At 41.3% G+C, this 13,280-nt stretch overlaps 1 protein-coding gene across 7 annotated transcripts in view; it reads left to right on the top strand.

Moving 5' to 3' along the window:
- Nucleotides 1–13,280, top strand: part of ubr4 (ubiquitin protein ligase E3 component n-recognin 4) — a 47,849-nt gene that overhangs the window by 31,159 nt on the left and 3,410 nt on the right. For all 7 annotated transcript variants that reach the window (XM_034591381.1, XM_034591379.1, XM_034591377.1 and 4 more), the window contains 39 exons: nt 209–413; nt 487–600; nt 979–1,188; nt 1,288–1,437; nt 1,531–1,758; nt 1,983–2,061; nt 2,179–2,412; nt 2,564–2,732; nt 2,922–3,066; nt 3,458–3,543; nt 3,636–3,723; nt 4,126–4,319; nt 4,440–4,679; nt 4,771–4,909; nt 5,089–5,214; nt 5,517–5,645; nt 5,755–6,104; nt 6,207–6,297; nt 6,426–6,510; nt 6,740–6,867; nt 7,122–7,251; nt 7,382–7,542; nt 7,762–7,871; nt 8,128–8,269; nt 8,513–8,594; nt 8,742–8,915; nt 9,536–9,657; nt 9,777–9,974; nt 10,135–10,215; nt 10,370–10,457; nt 10,670–10,797; nt 11,239–11,346; nt 11,440–11,556; nt 11,666–11,856; nt 12,029–12,202; nt 12,294–12,393; nt 12,527–12,745; nt 12,848–12,961; nt 13,126–13,268. In XM_034591381.1, the coding sequence (XP_034447272.1) occupies nt 209–413; nt 487–600; nt 979–1,188; nt 1,288–1,437; nt 1,531–1,758; nt 1,983–2,061; nt 2,179–2,412; nt 2,564–2,732; nt 2,922–3,066; nt 3,458–3,543; nt 3,636–3,723; nt 4,126–4,319; nt 4,440–4,679; nt 4,771–4,909; nt 5,089–5,214; nt 5,517–5,645; nt 5,755–6,104; nt 6,207–6,297; nt 6,426–6,510; nt 6,740–6,867; nt 7,122–7,251; nt 7,382–7,542; nt 7,762–7,871; nt 8,128–8,269; nt 8,513–8,594; nt 8,742–8,915; nt 9,536–9,657; nt 9,777–9,974; nt 10,135–10,215; nt 10,370–10,457; nt 10,670–10,797; nt 11,239–11,346; nt 11,440–11,556; nt 11,666–11,856; nt 12,029–12,202; nt 12,294–12,393; nt 12,527–12,745; nt 12,848–12,961; nt 13,126–13,268 (5,772 nt within the window). The remainder of the gene's footprint in view (nt 1–208; nt 414–486; nt 601–978; nt 1,189–1,287; nt 1,438–1,530; nt 1,759–1,982; nt 2,062–2,178; nt 2,413–2,563; nt 2,733–2,921; nt 3,067–3,457; nt 3,544–3,635; nt 3,724–4,125; nt 4,320–4,439; nt 4,680–4,770; nt 4,910–5,088; nt 5,215–5,516; nt 5,646–5,754; nt 6,105–6,206; nt 6,298–6,425; nt 6,511–6,739; nt 6,868–7,121; nt 7,252–7,381; nt 7,543–7,761; nt 7,872–8,127; nt 8,270–8,512; nt 8,595–8,741; nt 8,916–9,535; nt 9,658–9,776; nt 9,975–10,134; nt 10,216–10,369; nt 10,458–10,669; nt 10,798–11,238; nt 11,347–11,439; nt 11,557–11,665; nt 11,857–12,028; nt 12,203–12,293; nt 12,394–12,526; nt 12,746–12,847; nt 12,962–13,125; nt 13,269–13,280) is intronic.

Genomic DNA, 13,280 nt, shown 5'->3' with positions numbered 1-13,280 from the left:
AATGAGGAGCTATGACTAAATAGAAAGGTTCAATCTCTGCTGACAGCAATCCTCTGCCTGCATAAGTGTAAAGAGACATTATCCCACCATTAATGGGTTCAGTATGTTTGAGGGCAAGAAAGAGATGTCGGAAAATGTATTTGTGTTTGATAAAAAAAACTCTACATTGTATATTCAGATGCGAAATTGTTTTCCCCTTTCTCATTAGGCTGCACATGGTTCGTCTTATGCTCCTGGAGCGCTTGCTTCAGCAACTTTCTCAGCTCCACAATGTGGGTGGAGTCCAAGCAATACCTTACATGCAGGTCATCCTCATGTTGACCTCTGACCTGGATGGCGAGGATGAAAAGGATAAGGGCGCCTTGGATGACCTGCTTGCACAGCTCATTGCCGAGCTTGGCATGCACAAGAAGGTAACCAAGGTCTCATTATGATGAATCAGTCTTTGTGTTTCTGTGTTACTGAATCCATGTCATTCTTCTGCAGGATGTGTCCAAGAAGAATGAGCGTAGTTCCATCAATGAAGTTCACCTGGTCATCATGAGACTACTCAGCGTCTTTATGTCTCGAACCAAGTCTGGATCTAAATCTTCCTCTGAGGTAAGTTTCTTTTCTTAGTACTGAATAACCAATTAAATATATTATTTTAAACCAATATCAGCTCGGTACCGAAATAAACATGTCTGGATTCAGATGGGAGTTCCAGCAGGAGTTTTGGTCTCCTGGACTCGACACAACACTGTGCATAATGGGCAACACCAGCCAATAGAAAAGAAAAAACATACCCACACGTATCAATTCAGGTGGTGTTTCTTTAGAATACCTACTGTAGGTAGTTGCAGATTACATGACTCAAATGTAGTTTTCTGTGGGCAACAATTTGTGCCTAACACACATAGTTTCCTGGTTATTCAGAATAAAGTTTATAGCACTGCTATGTATTTTGACAGCTGCTGTATACCCCTCTCTCTCTTCCAGTCATCCTCCCTGATTTCCAATGCCACAGCGACTGCCTTGCTTAGCCTGGGTTCCATTGACTACTGTCTCCATGTGCTGAAGTCGCTCCTGGAGTTCTGGAAGAGCCAACAGGGCGAAGAGGAGCCTGTGACCGCCAGCCAGCTCCTCCGCCCACACACAGCCTCCTCTCCTCCAGACATGAGCCCTTTCTTTCTACGCCAATACGTCAAGGTATCACGCCACAGGAATCGCTGTAATCACTGTAACTTGAAAGCTTATTGTTTTGTACGTTACGTTGATGTGAACTAACTGTGTTGTTCCTGGCACCAGGGTCATGCTGCTGATGTGTTTGAAGCCTACTCTCAACTGTTGACGGAAATGGTGCTGCGGCTGCCATATCAGATCAAAAAGATTGCAGACACCAACCCTCGTATCCCTCCACCTGTCTTTGACCACTCCTGGTTCTACTATCTGTCTGAAGTAAGCTATGGAATGTTTTACTTGATTTTTCTTTTCAGTGTCTGTCGTCAGATAAGAAATATACCTTTAACTCTCTGACTTGTTTTTCCTCAGTATCTGATGATCCAGCAGACTCCATTTGTCAGAAGGCAAGTGAGAAAGCTGTTGCTATTCATTTGTGGCTCCAAGGAAAAATATCGTCAGCTGCGAGATCTGCACACTCTTGACTCCCATGTGCGCAGCATCAAGAAGCTTCTCGAGGAACAGGGCATCTTCCTTCGGGCCGGCGTGGTCACAGCCACGTCTGGCTCAGCTCTGCAGTACGACACTCTAATCAATCTGGTGAGTGTCCTGTGAACAGTTGTTAGAAAAACTTGGACAGAGCTGCTTTTTGATTCTATGTTCTGGCTATAAATGTTGAATTCATGCTTGTTTATTATTTTGTCATCACAAGCTAGCATCTCCTCTGCAAACTTTTTTGTTAATACTCCCTTTTCACTGTGATTATAACTGGGATTCTTATCTTCAGTCGAGTGCTTAAATGTAACATGTTTCTCTTGTTTCAGATGGAACATCTGAAAGCTTGCGCTGAAATTGCCACTCAGAGGACAATCAACTGGCAGAAGTTCTGCATGAAGGACGACTGTAAGTTCTTTCAGATCAGTTTTGATACTGGAAACAAACAAATGTTTAAGACCACTACTGTTAACATTGTTTGTCTCTTTTCTCTCTTTATCTGTTACCCTTCTCGTCTTTCTCCAGCTGTTCTGTACTTCCTGCTCCAAGTCAGCTTCCTTGTGGATGAGGGAGTTTCCCCAGTACTTCTGCAACTGCTCTCATGTGCCCTGTGTGGCAGTAAGGTGGTGGCCAACTCCTCCTCTTCATCATTCTCTGGAGGCTCCAGTAGTGCTGGACAGACAGGAGGTTCTCAGTCCTCTCAGAGCAAGTCCTCCAGTAAAAAGAGCAAAAAAGAAGACAAGGAGAAAGACAAAGAGGGTGATTGCTCATACTACATGCTGCTTGTTAAGATGTTACACACTGAAGGCTGAAGCTCAAGTCAGCCTCTGAACCTGAATAGGATATTAAAAAAATTGGACAATAGATGCTAGTGTATTGACTGTGTTGTATCTTTGTGGCCTGACCACAGGTGATGGTGTTGGCAGCCAGGAGGATCAGCTGTGTATGGGTCTAGTCAGTCAGCTGAACAAGTTTGCAGACAAGGAGACACTCATTCAGTTTTTGCGCTGCTTTCTTTTGGAGTCAAACTCATCTGCTGTGCGCTGGCAGGCTCACTGCCTTGCTCTTCACATCTACAGGTACTGTTAAAACACATGACACAGACAGCCTTATTGAATGTTCTGTCTTAAATGTTGACTAGCTTAACTACAATACAAAAGGTTATAGCACCCATAAATATACTTTTAATCTGTGAACATAAGCATGACTAAATTACTAAATAGTTGAAACATAACCTGGGCCACTGGCCGAAATCTGAATCTCTGCAGGAATTCCAATAAATCCCAGCAGGAGCTTCTGCTGGAACTGACCTGGGCCATCTGGCCTGAGCTCCCTGCATATGGCCGGAAAGCTGCCCAGTTTGTCGACCTGCTTGGATACTTCTCGCTCAAAACTCCTCAGACAGAGAAAAAGGTTCGTTTAAAGGTCTCACAAGCTCTGGTTGTGGAGATGTCGGGATATTATTTTGTCTAAAATCAGATCAAAAACATTTTAAATTGTAACCACCTGACAGCAGTCAAATAGCCATTTGGTTTGACTGGCACATTTTCATTTGTTTATTAATGTGTATTGTCCCTGCTAAATAAACCCCTTAGATAACATGGACTATATTTCTTCATGTTTGCCTTAGTGTACTTTGTTTGAAAATGTAATTTGCAAGCCTTGTTTTGCCCACAATTTTTCAACCAGTTAATTGTTACTAAGCCATATTGTGGACATGGTTGTGTTTGTAATGTACAGGTTACAGTACTTATTCTAAATGTGTTTTCATAATTTGTGTAATAATTTTCCTTTCCTGTTCCAGCTGAAGGAATATTCCCAGAAAGCTGTAGAGATTCTGAGGACGCAGAACCATATCCTGACAAATCACCCCAACTCCAACATCTACAAGTATGTCTATACAAACTATCTATCTTGAATAAAACAATATCAAGCAGGGGACATCTACATAAAACTCTTGTGTTTTGTTTTCTCTCCTGCAGCACTCTGTCAGGTTTAGTGGAGTTTGATGGTTTTTTCCTGGAGAGTGACCCCTGCTTGGTGTGCAACAATCCAGAGGTTCCCTTCTCGGTATGTGCAACACAACTTCCCCTAGTGGACTCAATATGTTTTAAAACTGTTTCGCGACAAATGTTGTTAAAGGAATCCTTATGCAAGTTTCTATATACTTGTAAATATGCATCACTTTTGCATCGGTTATCTATTTCATCTTGGATTAGTAATTTAAACAGCTAATATACACTGGTGTATAAAATGCAACACAAAGTGCTGAACATATAAAAGCTAGTTATCACAACAATTATAATAAAACAATAAAAACAAGAAAGATGAAATAAAATACTACAACTTAAATGATTATATGGAAAGAACAAAGACTAGTCAGAAAAAAACCCATCTAAGATTAGACTCTACTTGCATAATCACAGTTTATTATAGTTTTCAAAGTTTGTGTGTCTTGTATTCTTCCTCTAGAATATAAAACTGTCATCGATCAAAGTGGACACCCGCTACACCACCACACAGCAAGTCGTCAAGCTCATTGGTAGCCACACCATCAGCAAAGTCACCGTGAAGATTGGTGACCTCAAGCGCACCAAAATGGTCCGCACCATCAATCTGTACTACAACAACCGGACTGTACAGGCTATCGTAGAGCTGAAGAACAAGTATGTTGCAACAAAGAGCTGCTGGTCTTATCGAACAATGACATTAAGATACTAAGATTCCATAATACCTGCACTCACGTTAACAATATAAAATGAATACTCTCTGTTGTGTATTTGTAGGCCTGCTCGTTGGCACAAAGCCAAGAAAGTTCAACTGACACCGGGACAAACGGAGGTGAAGATCGACCTTCCCTTACCCATTGTTGCTTCCAACCTGATGATTGAGTTCTCTGACTTTTACGAGAACTACCAGGCCTCCACTGAGACCCTGCAGTGTCCCCGCTGCAGTGCTTCTGTGCCCGCCAACCCCGGGGTGTGTGGCAACTGCGGTGAGAACGTGTATCAGTGCCACAAGTGCAGGTGAGCAACAGGTTTCCTTTGTTATTCTGAGAAGATATTTGGAGACAATGAAGTTGAATTATATTTTAACTTGCTGGTTGTCTCCCATTAGGTCCATCAACTATGATGAAAAAGACCCCTTCTTGTGCAATGCCTGTGGTTTCTGCAAATATGCCCGATTTGACTTCATGCTTTATGCTAAGCCATGCTGTGCTGTGGATCCCATCGAGAACGAGGAAGACAGGAAAAAGGTAAGCAATTATTTGCAGAGAAAGACATGAAAGTGAAAAAGAAAGGAGGCAAAATGTTCCAAAACATCAGTTTACATGCCAGAGTCCCCATTTTTTTACTGAGGAAAGATGAGTGAAGTAAAATTTGCCTTCATCTTTTACTGCCTCCATTCATTCTTGTGTCTTTGTTGCTTCTGTAGGCTGTGACCAACATCAACACTCTGCTGGACAAAGCTGACAGGGTCTACCACCAGCTGATGGGACACCGACCCCAGTTAGAAAGCCTCCTGTCTAAAGTCAATGAGGCAGCACCAGAAAAGCCACAGGTAGGTCTTCACATGGAGAGCATGAATAGTTCCTGTGCTTATTCCATCTAATATTAGATGTTGTATCAAAGGGGGCATGAGTATTATTTAGGCCACTTGGCAAATGTTGTAAATAACTGAGCTATTTTTGTGTTTATTCTTTAAAAACATCCCATCTCCTTGGTAATACATGATAGTGAATGAAAAACCATCCCATCTCCTTGGTAATACATGATAGTGAATGAAAAATGTTTGGAGACCCTTCAATAGAAAGTACAATTTAAAAGCCTGTTTTTTAATATGAACAATTTGAATCCCTCCAGGATGACACAGGAGCAGGTGCAGGACTTGGTACGTCCTCTGCTAATGTCAACCGGTACATTCAGCAGCTGGCTCAAGAGTACAGCGGTGACTGCAAGACATCATTTGATGAACTCTCCAAGATCATACAGGTTGGAGAGGAAAAAAGATCATTTATTCAGTAACTGGTTTCATTTGTTTTTACCTTTTATTTTCTTCTCCTGCTCACATGCAACTCTGGCATTTTCTCCTTGTTTACAGAAAGTGCTCGCATCTCGTAAAGAGCTCCTGGAGTACGATCTGCAGCAAAGAGAGGCCGCCACCAAGTCATCTCGAAGCAGTAGCAGCCACCAGCCAACCTTCACCGCCAGTCAGTACCGCGCCCTCTCTGTGCTGGGCTGCGGCCACACGTCCTCCAACAAGTGCTATGGCTGTGCCTCAGCTGTCACAGGTCACTGTATCACGCTGCTCCGCGCACTGGCCACCAACCCGGCACTCCGGCAGATCCTGGTCCTCCAGGGGCTCATCAGGGAGCTTTTTGAATATAACCTGCGACGTGGTACAGCAGCCATGAGGGAGGAAGTGCGCCAGCTGGTCTGTCTCCTCACCAGGTATGTCCCTCCCTCACATGTCCAGTTATAGAACAAGATTTTAGTGAAGTAGTGATTAATTGAATGTTCTGTCTCCGTCTCTTTGATGTTTTCCTGCTTCAGAGATCATCCAGAGGCCACTCAGCAGATGAATGACCTCATCATTGCTAAGGTGTCATCAGCCCTCAAAGGTCACTGGGCGAATCCTGACCTGGTATGTCCTCGTAGTGTCTCACTATAGACTGAAGAAATGAATCTAAAGAAACCGGATGATTTTGTTACTGAAAGAAATATGTGGCTTTCAGTTTTCATATGTACATCAACATCTTGTTTTCCCAACAGGTTAGCAATCTGCAGTATGAGATGCTGCTGCTGACGGACTCAATTTCAAAAGAGGGAGGATGCTGGGAGTTGCGGTTACGTTGTGGTAAGCTTCTCTTATTATCGCACCTCTTGAAAAGAGGGTGGACTTTTTTAATCACCTTTGAACTGGCAACTTTCCCCTGCATGATGTGAAAAAATATCTAGAACAATCTATTCTTCAGGTTTTCTTTAACCATATTTTAACTCTGCTATCCTACATCCTGTACTGTGTTTGTAATGTCGTTGTTACTCATCACAACTGAAGAGCAATGTATGTTTTTTTGTTCACATAGCTCTCAGTCTGTTCCTCATGTCGGTGAATATAAAGACGCCTGTCGTGGTGGAGAACATCACCCTCATGTGTCTGAGAATCCTGCAAAAGCTGATCAAGCCCCCTGCCCCCACTAGCAAGAAGAACAAGGTATTATATTTCAATTCTTTTATTCAACCACTCCTTTCTGGTGGTTTTTATCTTCCTTTACATGGTTTTGGTGGCAGTTGTGTAGTTTAGATAGAAGATAGTTTGAAGACATTCTGATCACCCAACAGACATTAGGACAAAAATAATAATGGAGCCCATTTTGTAAGCTGAAATCTAATAATAAATACTTTTATTTATGACTCTTGGTTATTTCATGTTCCCTTACACAATAGTGTGTTTGCTTTTCTTCAAAGGATGCTGCTACTGAGTCCCTGACCACAGTCAGGCCCTACAGTAATGAAATCCATGCCCAGGCCCAACTCTGGCTCAAGAAGGACCCCAAAGCATCTTATGAGGCCTGGAAAAAATGCCTCCCAGCAAGATGTAAGTACTGTGTCCAAACAAAAAGCACACTATATCATTGTTGCAAAATGCTCTTATTTATTTTTGCTATGAAATAATGAAAACTCGTGATATCAATCTTTTCCTTTTGAATGTATCTTGATACCAAAAGGCCAGGATTCTGGGTCAAAACCTCAAGGGAAGCCTGAGTTGCGGAAGCAGTATCTGCTTGAGAAGTATGTGTGGAAATGGAAGCAATTCATGAGGTCCAGAAAAGGTGAAGGCCTTTTCCCTCGCCTGCTCAAACTGAGTCACAACAACTGGCTGCGACAGGTAAAAAATACAGTTAATGTAGTGTTTCGAATGCCGTATTGTTGTTATTGCTATATTGATAATTAGTCACAAAAAGTCACGTGCAGATACTTTTGATTTTTGCCATTACATATTTTCAAACTGGGAAATACTAATTAAGTTTTGGGGCTTGTTATTTCATTAACTTATTAATGCATCCTCTTAAAATACAATTGTTGACTGACATTATTTCTGTTGCAGGTCCTTTTCACACCTGCCACTCAGGCAGCGAGACAGGCTGCCTGCACTATTGTGGAGGCTCTTACAACAATCCCCAGTCGCAAGCAGCAGGTCTTGGATCTGCTCACCAGGTAATGAGCCTCAAACAGTAAAAAAAATGATCATTTAGTGTGACATTTATTATGTAAGTAAGTAGATAACTATAAGACTTCCTCAGTCCAAAAAGTTGAATTTTATGTGATAGTAAATATACAATTTTATGTTTCATTGATAAGTATGTGGAAAATGTGTTTGGGAGACTGAAAATAGGTTTTAACGCAAATTTCAGCTGTAAACTTGACTTTGACATAAAAACCTAAAGTTACCTTTTTGCTGTGTGTGTGTCAGTTATCTGGATGAGCTGAGTGTAGCTGGAGAGTGTGCAGTGGAGTATCTGGGTCTGTACCAGAAGCTGATCAAACCGACACATTGGAAAGTCTACCTGGCTGCCCGCGGGGTCCTGCCCTACATCGGTAACCTGATCACCAAGGTAACGTTCTCAAGTTCAAAGAACATCTGTATGTGCCACTGGTTTCCTTGAACTAAAATAGACTTGGATTTTATTGGATACAGTGAAATACATGGGTAAATTGACATTCTGGAAAACCACATTTTTCTTTTTATATGTTTTGTTGCTTTTAAAACATATAATTTCTATACTGGTAATAAATATGTAGTAGTATTCATACTAATACTGTGATAGTAAAACTTAATCTCTTAATCTTCTGTTTAGGAAATAGCCAATCTGCTTTCTCTGGAGGAGGCTACACTGAGCACAGACCTGCAACAAGGCTACGCCCTCAAGAGCTTGACTGGTATGTTTGTTTTAACACATCTGTTGATCTGACAAAGTAGTGTGGGCTGCAAAGTAAACTTTAATATTGAATACATTTTTATTTTGTTTCTATGTCTGTTTCAAGTACTTAAATGATTTGTGTAATGGTTTTTGTGTGTCTTGGCAGGATTGCTCTCATCTTTCGTGGAGGTGGAGTCCATCAAGCGGCATTTTAAAAGTAGATTGGTCGGCACAGTGCTCAACGGTTATCTGTGTCTGAGAAAGCTGGTGGTGCAGCGCACCAAACTCATCGATGAGACTCAGGACATGCTGCTTGAGATGCTGGAGGACATGACAACAGGTCTGCACTGACAACTTTTGTTCTGATCACTTTTAAGAAGAGATTTAATTGCTTGGAGTCATTTAAATCTTTCTTTACCAGTTTCAGCACTGAAATATAGCTATAACACAATGTATAAATTATAAATCTACCTCTGCTTTCTGCAGAATGAATAACCCACCAAAATATTTTATTAAATCAAGTAATTGAGTAGCCTGACGTTGCTAGAACAGGGCACATACTGTATCCGCATAGAGATTCACCGTTTTTAAATTAGTCTGAAAACATTCAATCACCTTTCATTTTCAAGGAGCAACAAAGTTTGCAGACCAAAATGCAAATTAATCAGATGTTAAATTGTAAAATTATACTTCTACCAAATACCATCTGTAGTTAGGCAAACACATCAAACTCTGTTCTTATTTTAGAGGGATTATATAATCCAGTTTGTTTAATACTGTCACATTGGCTTGGTTGTTGAAATGCTTCAGTCACACCCCTCTGTCGTCATCAACCCATTTTAGATAAATAGTTGTGATTGCCCTGGACAGTTTCAGATTTAATGGTCTGGTTTACAGGCCGAGGTTGTTTTATATTGTTGATTTTAAAACACTTTGTAAATGTTGTTGCATTGTTCATAGGTACTGAGTCTGAAACCAAAGCCTTCATGGCAGTGTGCATAGAGACTGCAAAACGGTACAACCTGGATGACTACAGGACACCCGTGTTCATTTTTGAGAGACTGTGCAGCATCATCTATCCAGTGAGTGAACTTTACCCTTATTTATTTCATTTACATGTCCTACATGCTCCATTGTTCTAAAAGTCGGTGTAGCTGTGAGTTGGCCTTCATCTGTAACTTGTTTCATCCTCTGTGTCTAGGAGGAGAATGAGGTGACAGAGTTCTTTGTGACCCTCGAGAAGGATCCTCAGCAGGAGGACTTCCTGCAGGGCCGCATGCCAGGAAACCCCTACAGCAGCAACGAGCCTGGCATCGGCCCACTCATGAGGGACATCAAGAACAAGATCTGTCAAGACTGCGACCTGGTGGCACTTCTTGAAGATGACAGTGGCATGGAGGTAAAGTGACCCTGGACTTCTGCCACACTCTTATTCTGAAGTTTCATCCGCTTTGTAAATTTTATGATACTTTTTTAATCAATCCCTTCTCTGTTTCTCATGCAATTCTGAACGCTGACTTGTTAGAAGTTATTGATTTATGCCGCCCTGTTCCCTTTAGCTTCTGGTAAACAACAAAATCATCAGCTTGGATCTGTCAGTGGTTGAGGTCTACAAGAAGGTGTGGTGCCCGACGAACGAGGTGAGAGTCCTCTTCAGTTTGAATGAGTAACACTTTGAAAGACATTTGACATTGTGCCATTAAACTGTCATTAAATGGTGGCAGGACTCTGAAGATCAACAAGTAATAAGGCAATCAATGTTAGTCATGGAGCCTGCTTCCTTTCTTTTTCAAGGGAGAACCAATGAGAATCATCTATCGAATGAGAGGCCTGCTGGGAGACGCAACTGAGGAGTTCATAGAGTCACTGGACTCAACCACAGGTTTGATTTACTATGAATAAACTTCTTGTTTGTGATTCTGAGTCATTTAATCTAAATTTATATCATGTGTATTAGAGCTGGTCACTAATATTTGAGCCATTGTACTTGTAAATACCATTGTACTTGTAATCAGTACATTCCTGGAAGAAGTGGAAAAGATGTAATTTATCTCTATCTACAAAACATTTTTTCTATATATTTCCATTTTACAGATGAAGAGGAGGATGATGAGGAAGTTTACAAGATGGCAGGAGTGATGGCACAGTGCGGAGGACTGGAGTGTATGCTCAACCGGCTGTCTGGGATCAAAGATTTCAAACAAGGAAGGCATCTGCTCACTGTAAGACGATAGTTTTTTTACTTTAAGATTTTTAAGATTTAACCCAGTCAATATTTTTTAAATGGCTACAACTATTTGAATTTTTAACTAATCAGCTGGTTATTTTCTCAATTAATTGTTTGGTATATGAAACATCAGAAAAAATGCGAATCACAATTTCCCTTGAACACTTGGTGATGCCCTTAAAATATCTTTTTAAATCCACATTTAAGAATCCCCAAATCTTAAAATTTTGTCCTCAAAAGTAAACAAATCTTTTTTTCTCATTTTATATTTTTAAGCCTTAAAGAAAACATTTATACTGTCTCTTTTTTTAAAAGATAATATAAACATACCTTTACTTTAAAAAGTCTCGTTATTCTGATAACAGTAAAAACACAGCAACCCCTTTACAGAAATGCCAAGCTGCATAATTGACCTGTGTGTTTGTGTCTTTCTCAGGTTTTACTGAAGCTGTTCAGTTATTGTGTAAAGGTGAAGATCAACCGACAGCAGTTGGTCAAACCAGAAATGAACACGCTCAACGTCATGCTGGGAACTCTAAACCTGGTGAGTGTTACACTGACAGTGTCACATTGTGTTGTGTCGTCTGGTTTGTGGGCAGGAGAGTGAAAATTCAACAACTATTTTGTTTCACTTCAGGCTCTAGTGGCAGAACAAGAGAGTAAGGACAGTGGTGGAGCCTCCATAGCAGAGCAAGTCCTGAGCATCATGGAAATCATTCTGGATGAAGCCAACGCAGAGATTTCTGAGGACAAGGTAAGAATTCTAACCTCTGAATTAAGATCCAGTGACAATGTTAAAAAAACCAAGGCCTCAGGAAGTCTTAATGTTTAAATTTAAATGGAAATTCTTTTGTCTTTTGCAGGGTAACCTGCTGCTGACGGGAGACAAAGATCAGCTGGTCATGTTATTAGACCAGATCAACACCCCGTTTGTGCGCTCCAACCCCAGCGTGCTGCAGGGGCTGCTGCGCATCATCCCATATCTGTCCTTCGGTGAACTGGAGAAGATGAGGATCCTGGTGGAACGCTTCAAACCCTGTTGCAGCTTTGACAAGTTGGCATCTATTATCTACTAATTAACTTGCAAATAAAAACAAATTTTTATTTAATTTATGTCAAATGCATAGAAACACTTTCAGTCATTACAGTTGTTACATTCTCAAACCAATCAAGAGGACCTTTTTACACTGTTGTATGAAAAGTTACCACTTCATTTGTTTCCTAAGGTATGACGAGGAGCATAGTGCAGACGACAAAGTGTTTCTGGATTGCTTCTGTAAAATCACTGCTGGTATCAAAAATAACAGCAACGGCCATCAGCTGAAAGATCTTATTCTTCAAAAGGGAATCACACAGAGTGCTCTGGACTACATGAAGAAACATATCCCAAATGCCAAAAAGTAGGCGTCTCAGCGTCAAAACCTTTCATATAATTGAGTATTTGCACTTCATTGCTCTATAACAATTTTCTTTGTGTTCTGAACTCATTAGTCTGGATGCAGATGTCTGGAAGAAGTTCCTCTCCAGACCAGCTTTACCCTTCATTCTCAGATTGCTTCGTGGTTTGGCTACACAGCACCCCCCCACACAGGTACTAAATACTAAACGCAATCTGAGCTGTCTACAACCCAACTATGGAAAACTAACTAACACTATGTGGCTCTGCCTGCAAACTGAGCATCAACTATGTGACACAACTGAATTTGTTCTCATCTTCTGTGCAGGTGCTGATAGGCACAGATTCTATAACCAACTTGCACAAGCTGGAGCAGGTATCCAGCGATGAAGGCATCGGCACCCTGGCAGAAAACCTTCTGGAGGCGCTGAGGGAGCACAGTGACGTCAACCTGAAGATTGACGCAGCCCGCAGGGAGACCAGATCTGAGAAGAAGCGTATGGCGATGGCCATGAGGCAGAAGGCCCTGGGAACACTGGGCATGACGGTACGCATTTCTTATTTCATCTAACATCTTTATTTCATCTCTGTCACTTTGTTTCACCGTGTCAGTAACATTGTTGTTGATTCTTGTGTGTTTTCCTTTCAGACCAATGAGAAGGGTCAGGTGGTGACGAAGACCTCACTGTTGAAGCAAATGGAGGAGTTGATAGAAGAGCCAGGCTTAACCTGCTGTATCTGTAGAGAAGGTTACAAGTTCCAGGTACAACAACACACTATGAAGTCATATAGTGTTAAACGGGTCTTTAAGAAAGTATTACAAATTTTTGTTTCATGCTTGTGACCGTATTGCAGAAAAACTCTTGTGTATTAAACCGATTTGTGGGGTTTTAAAGTAACATTTCCGTCCCTTGTGTCTGATCCTAGCCAACCAAAGTCCTGGGTATTTACACATTCACAAAGCGTGTGGCCTTGGAGGACTTCGAGAACAAGCCTCGTAAGCAGCAGGGCTACAGCACTGTGTCGCACTTTAACATCGTCCACTATGACTGCCATCTGGCTGCTGTCAGGTAACAATGAAT

This window comes from Hippoglossus hippoglossus, chromosome 7, assembly GCF_009819705.1.
Source record: "Hippoglossus hippoglossus isolate fHipHip1 chromosome 7, fHipHip1.pri, whole genome shotgun sequence".
Classification (NCBI taxonomy): domain Eukaryota; kingdom Metazoa; phylum Chordata; class Actinopteri; order Pleuronectiformes; family Pleuronectidae; genus Hippoglossus; species Hippoglossus hippoglossus.
Note: the sequence above shows the minus strand (reverse complement) of the source record. Positions and strands in the feature narration are given on the sequence as shown.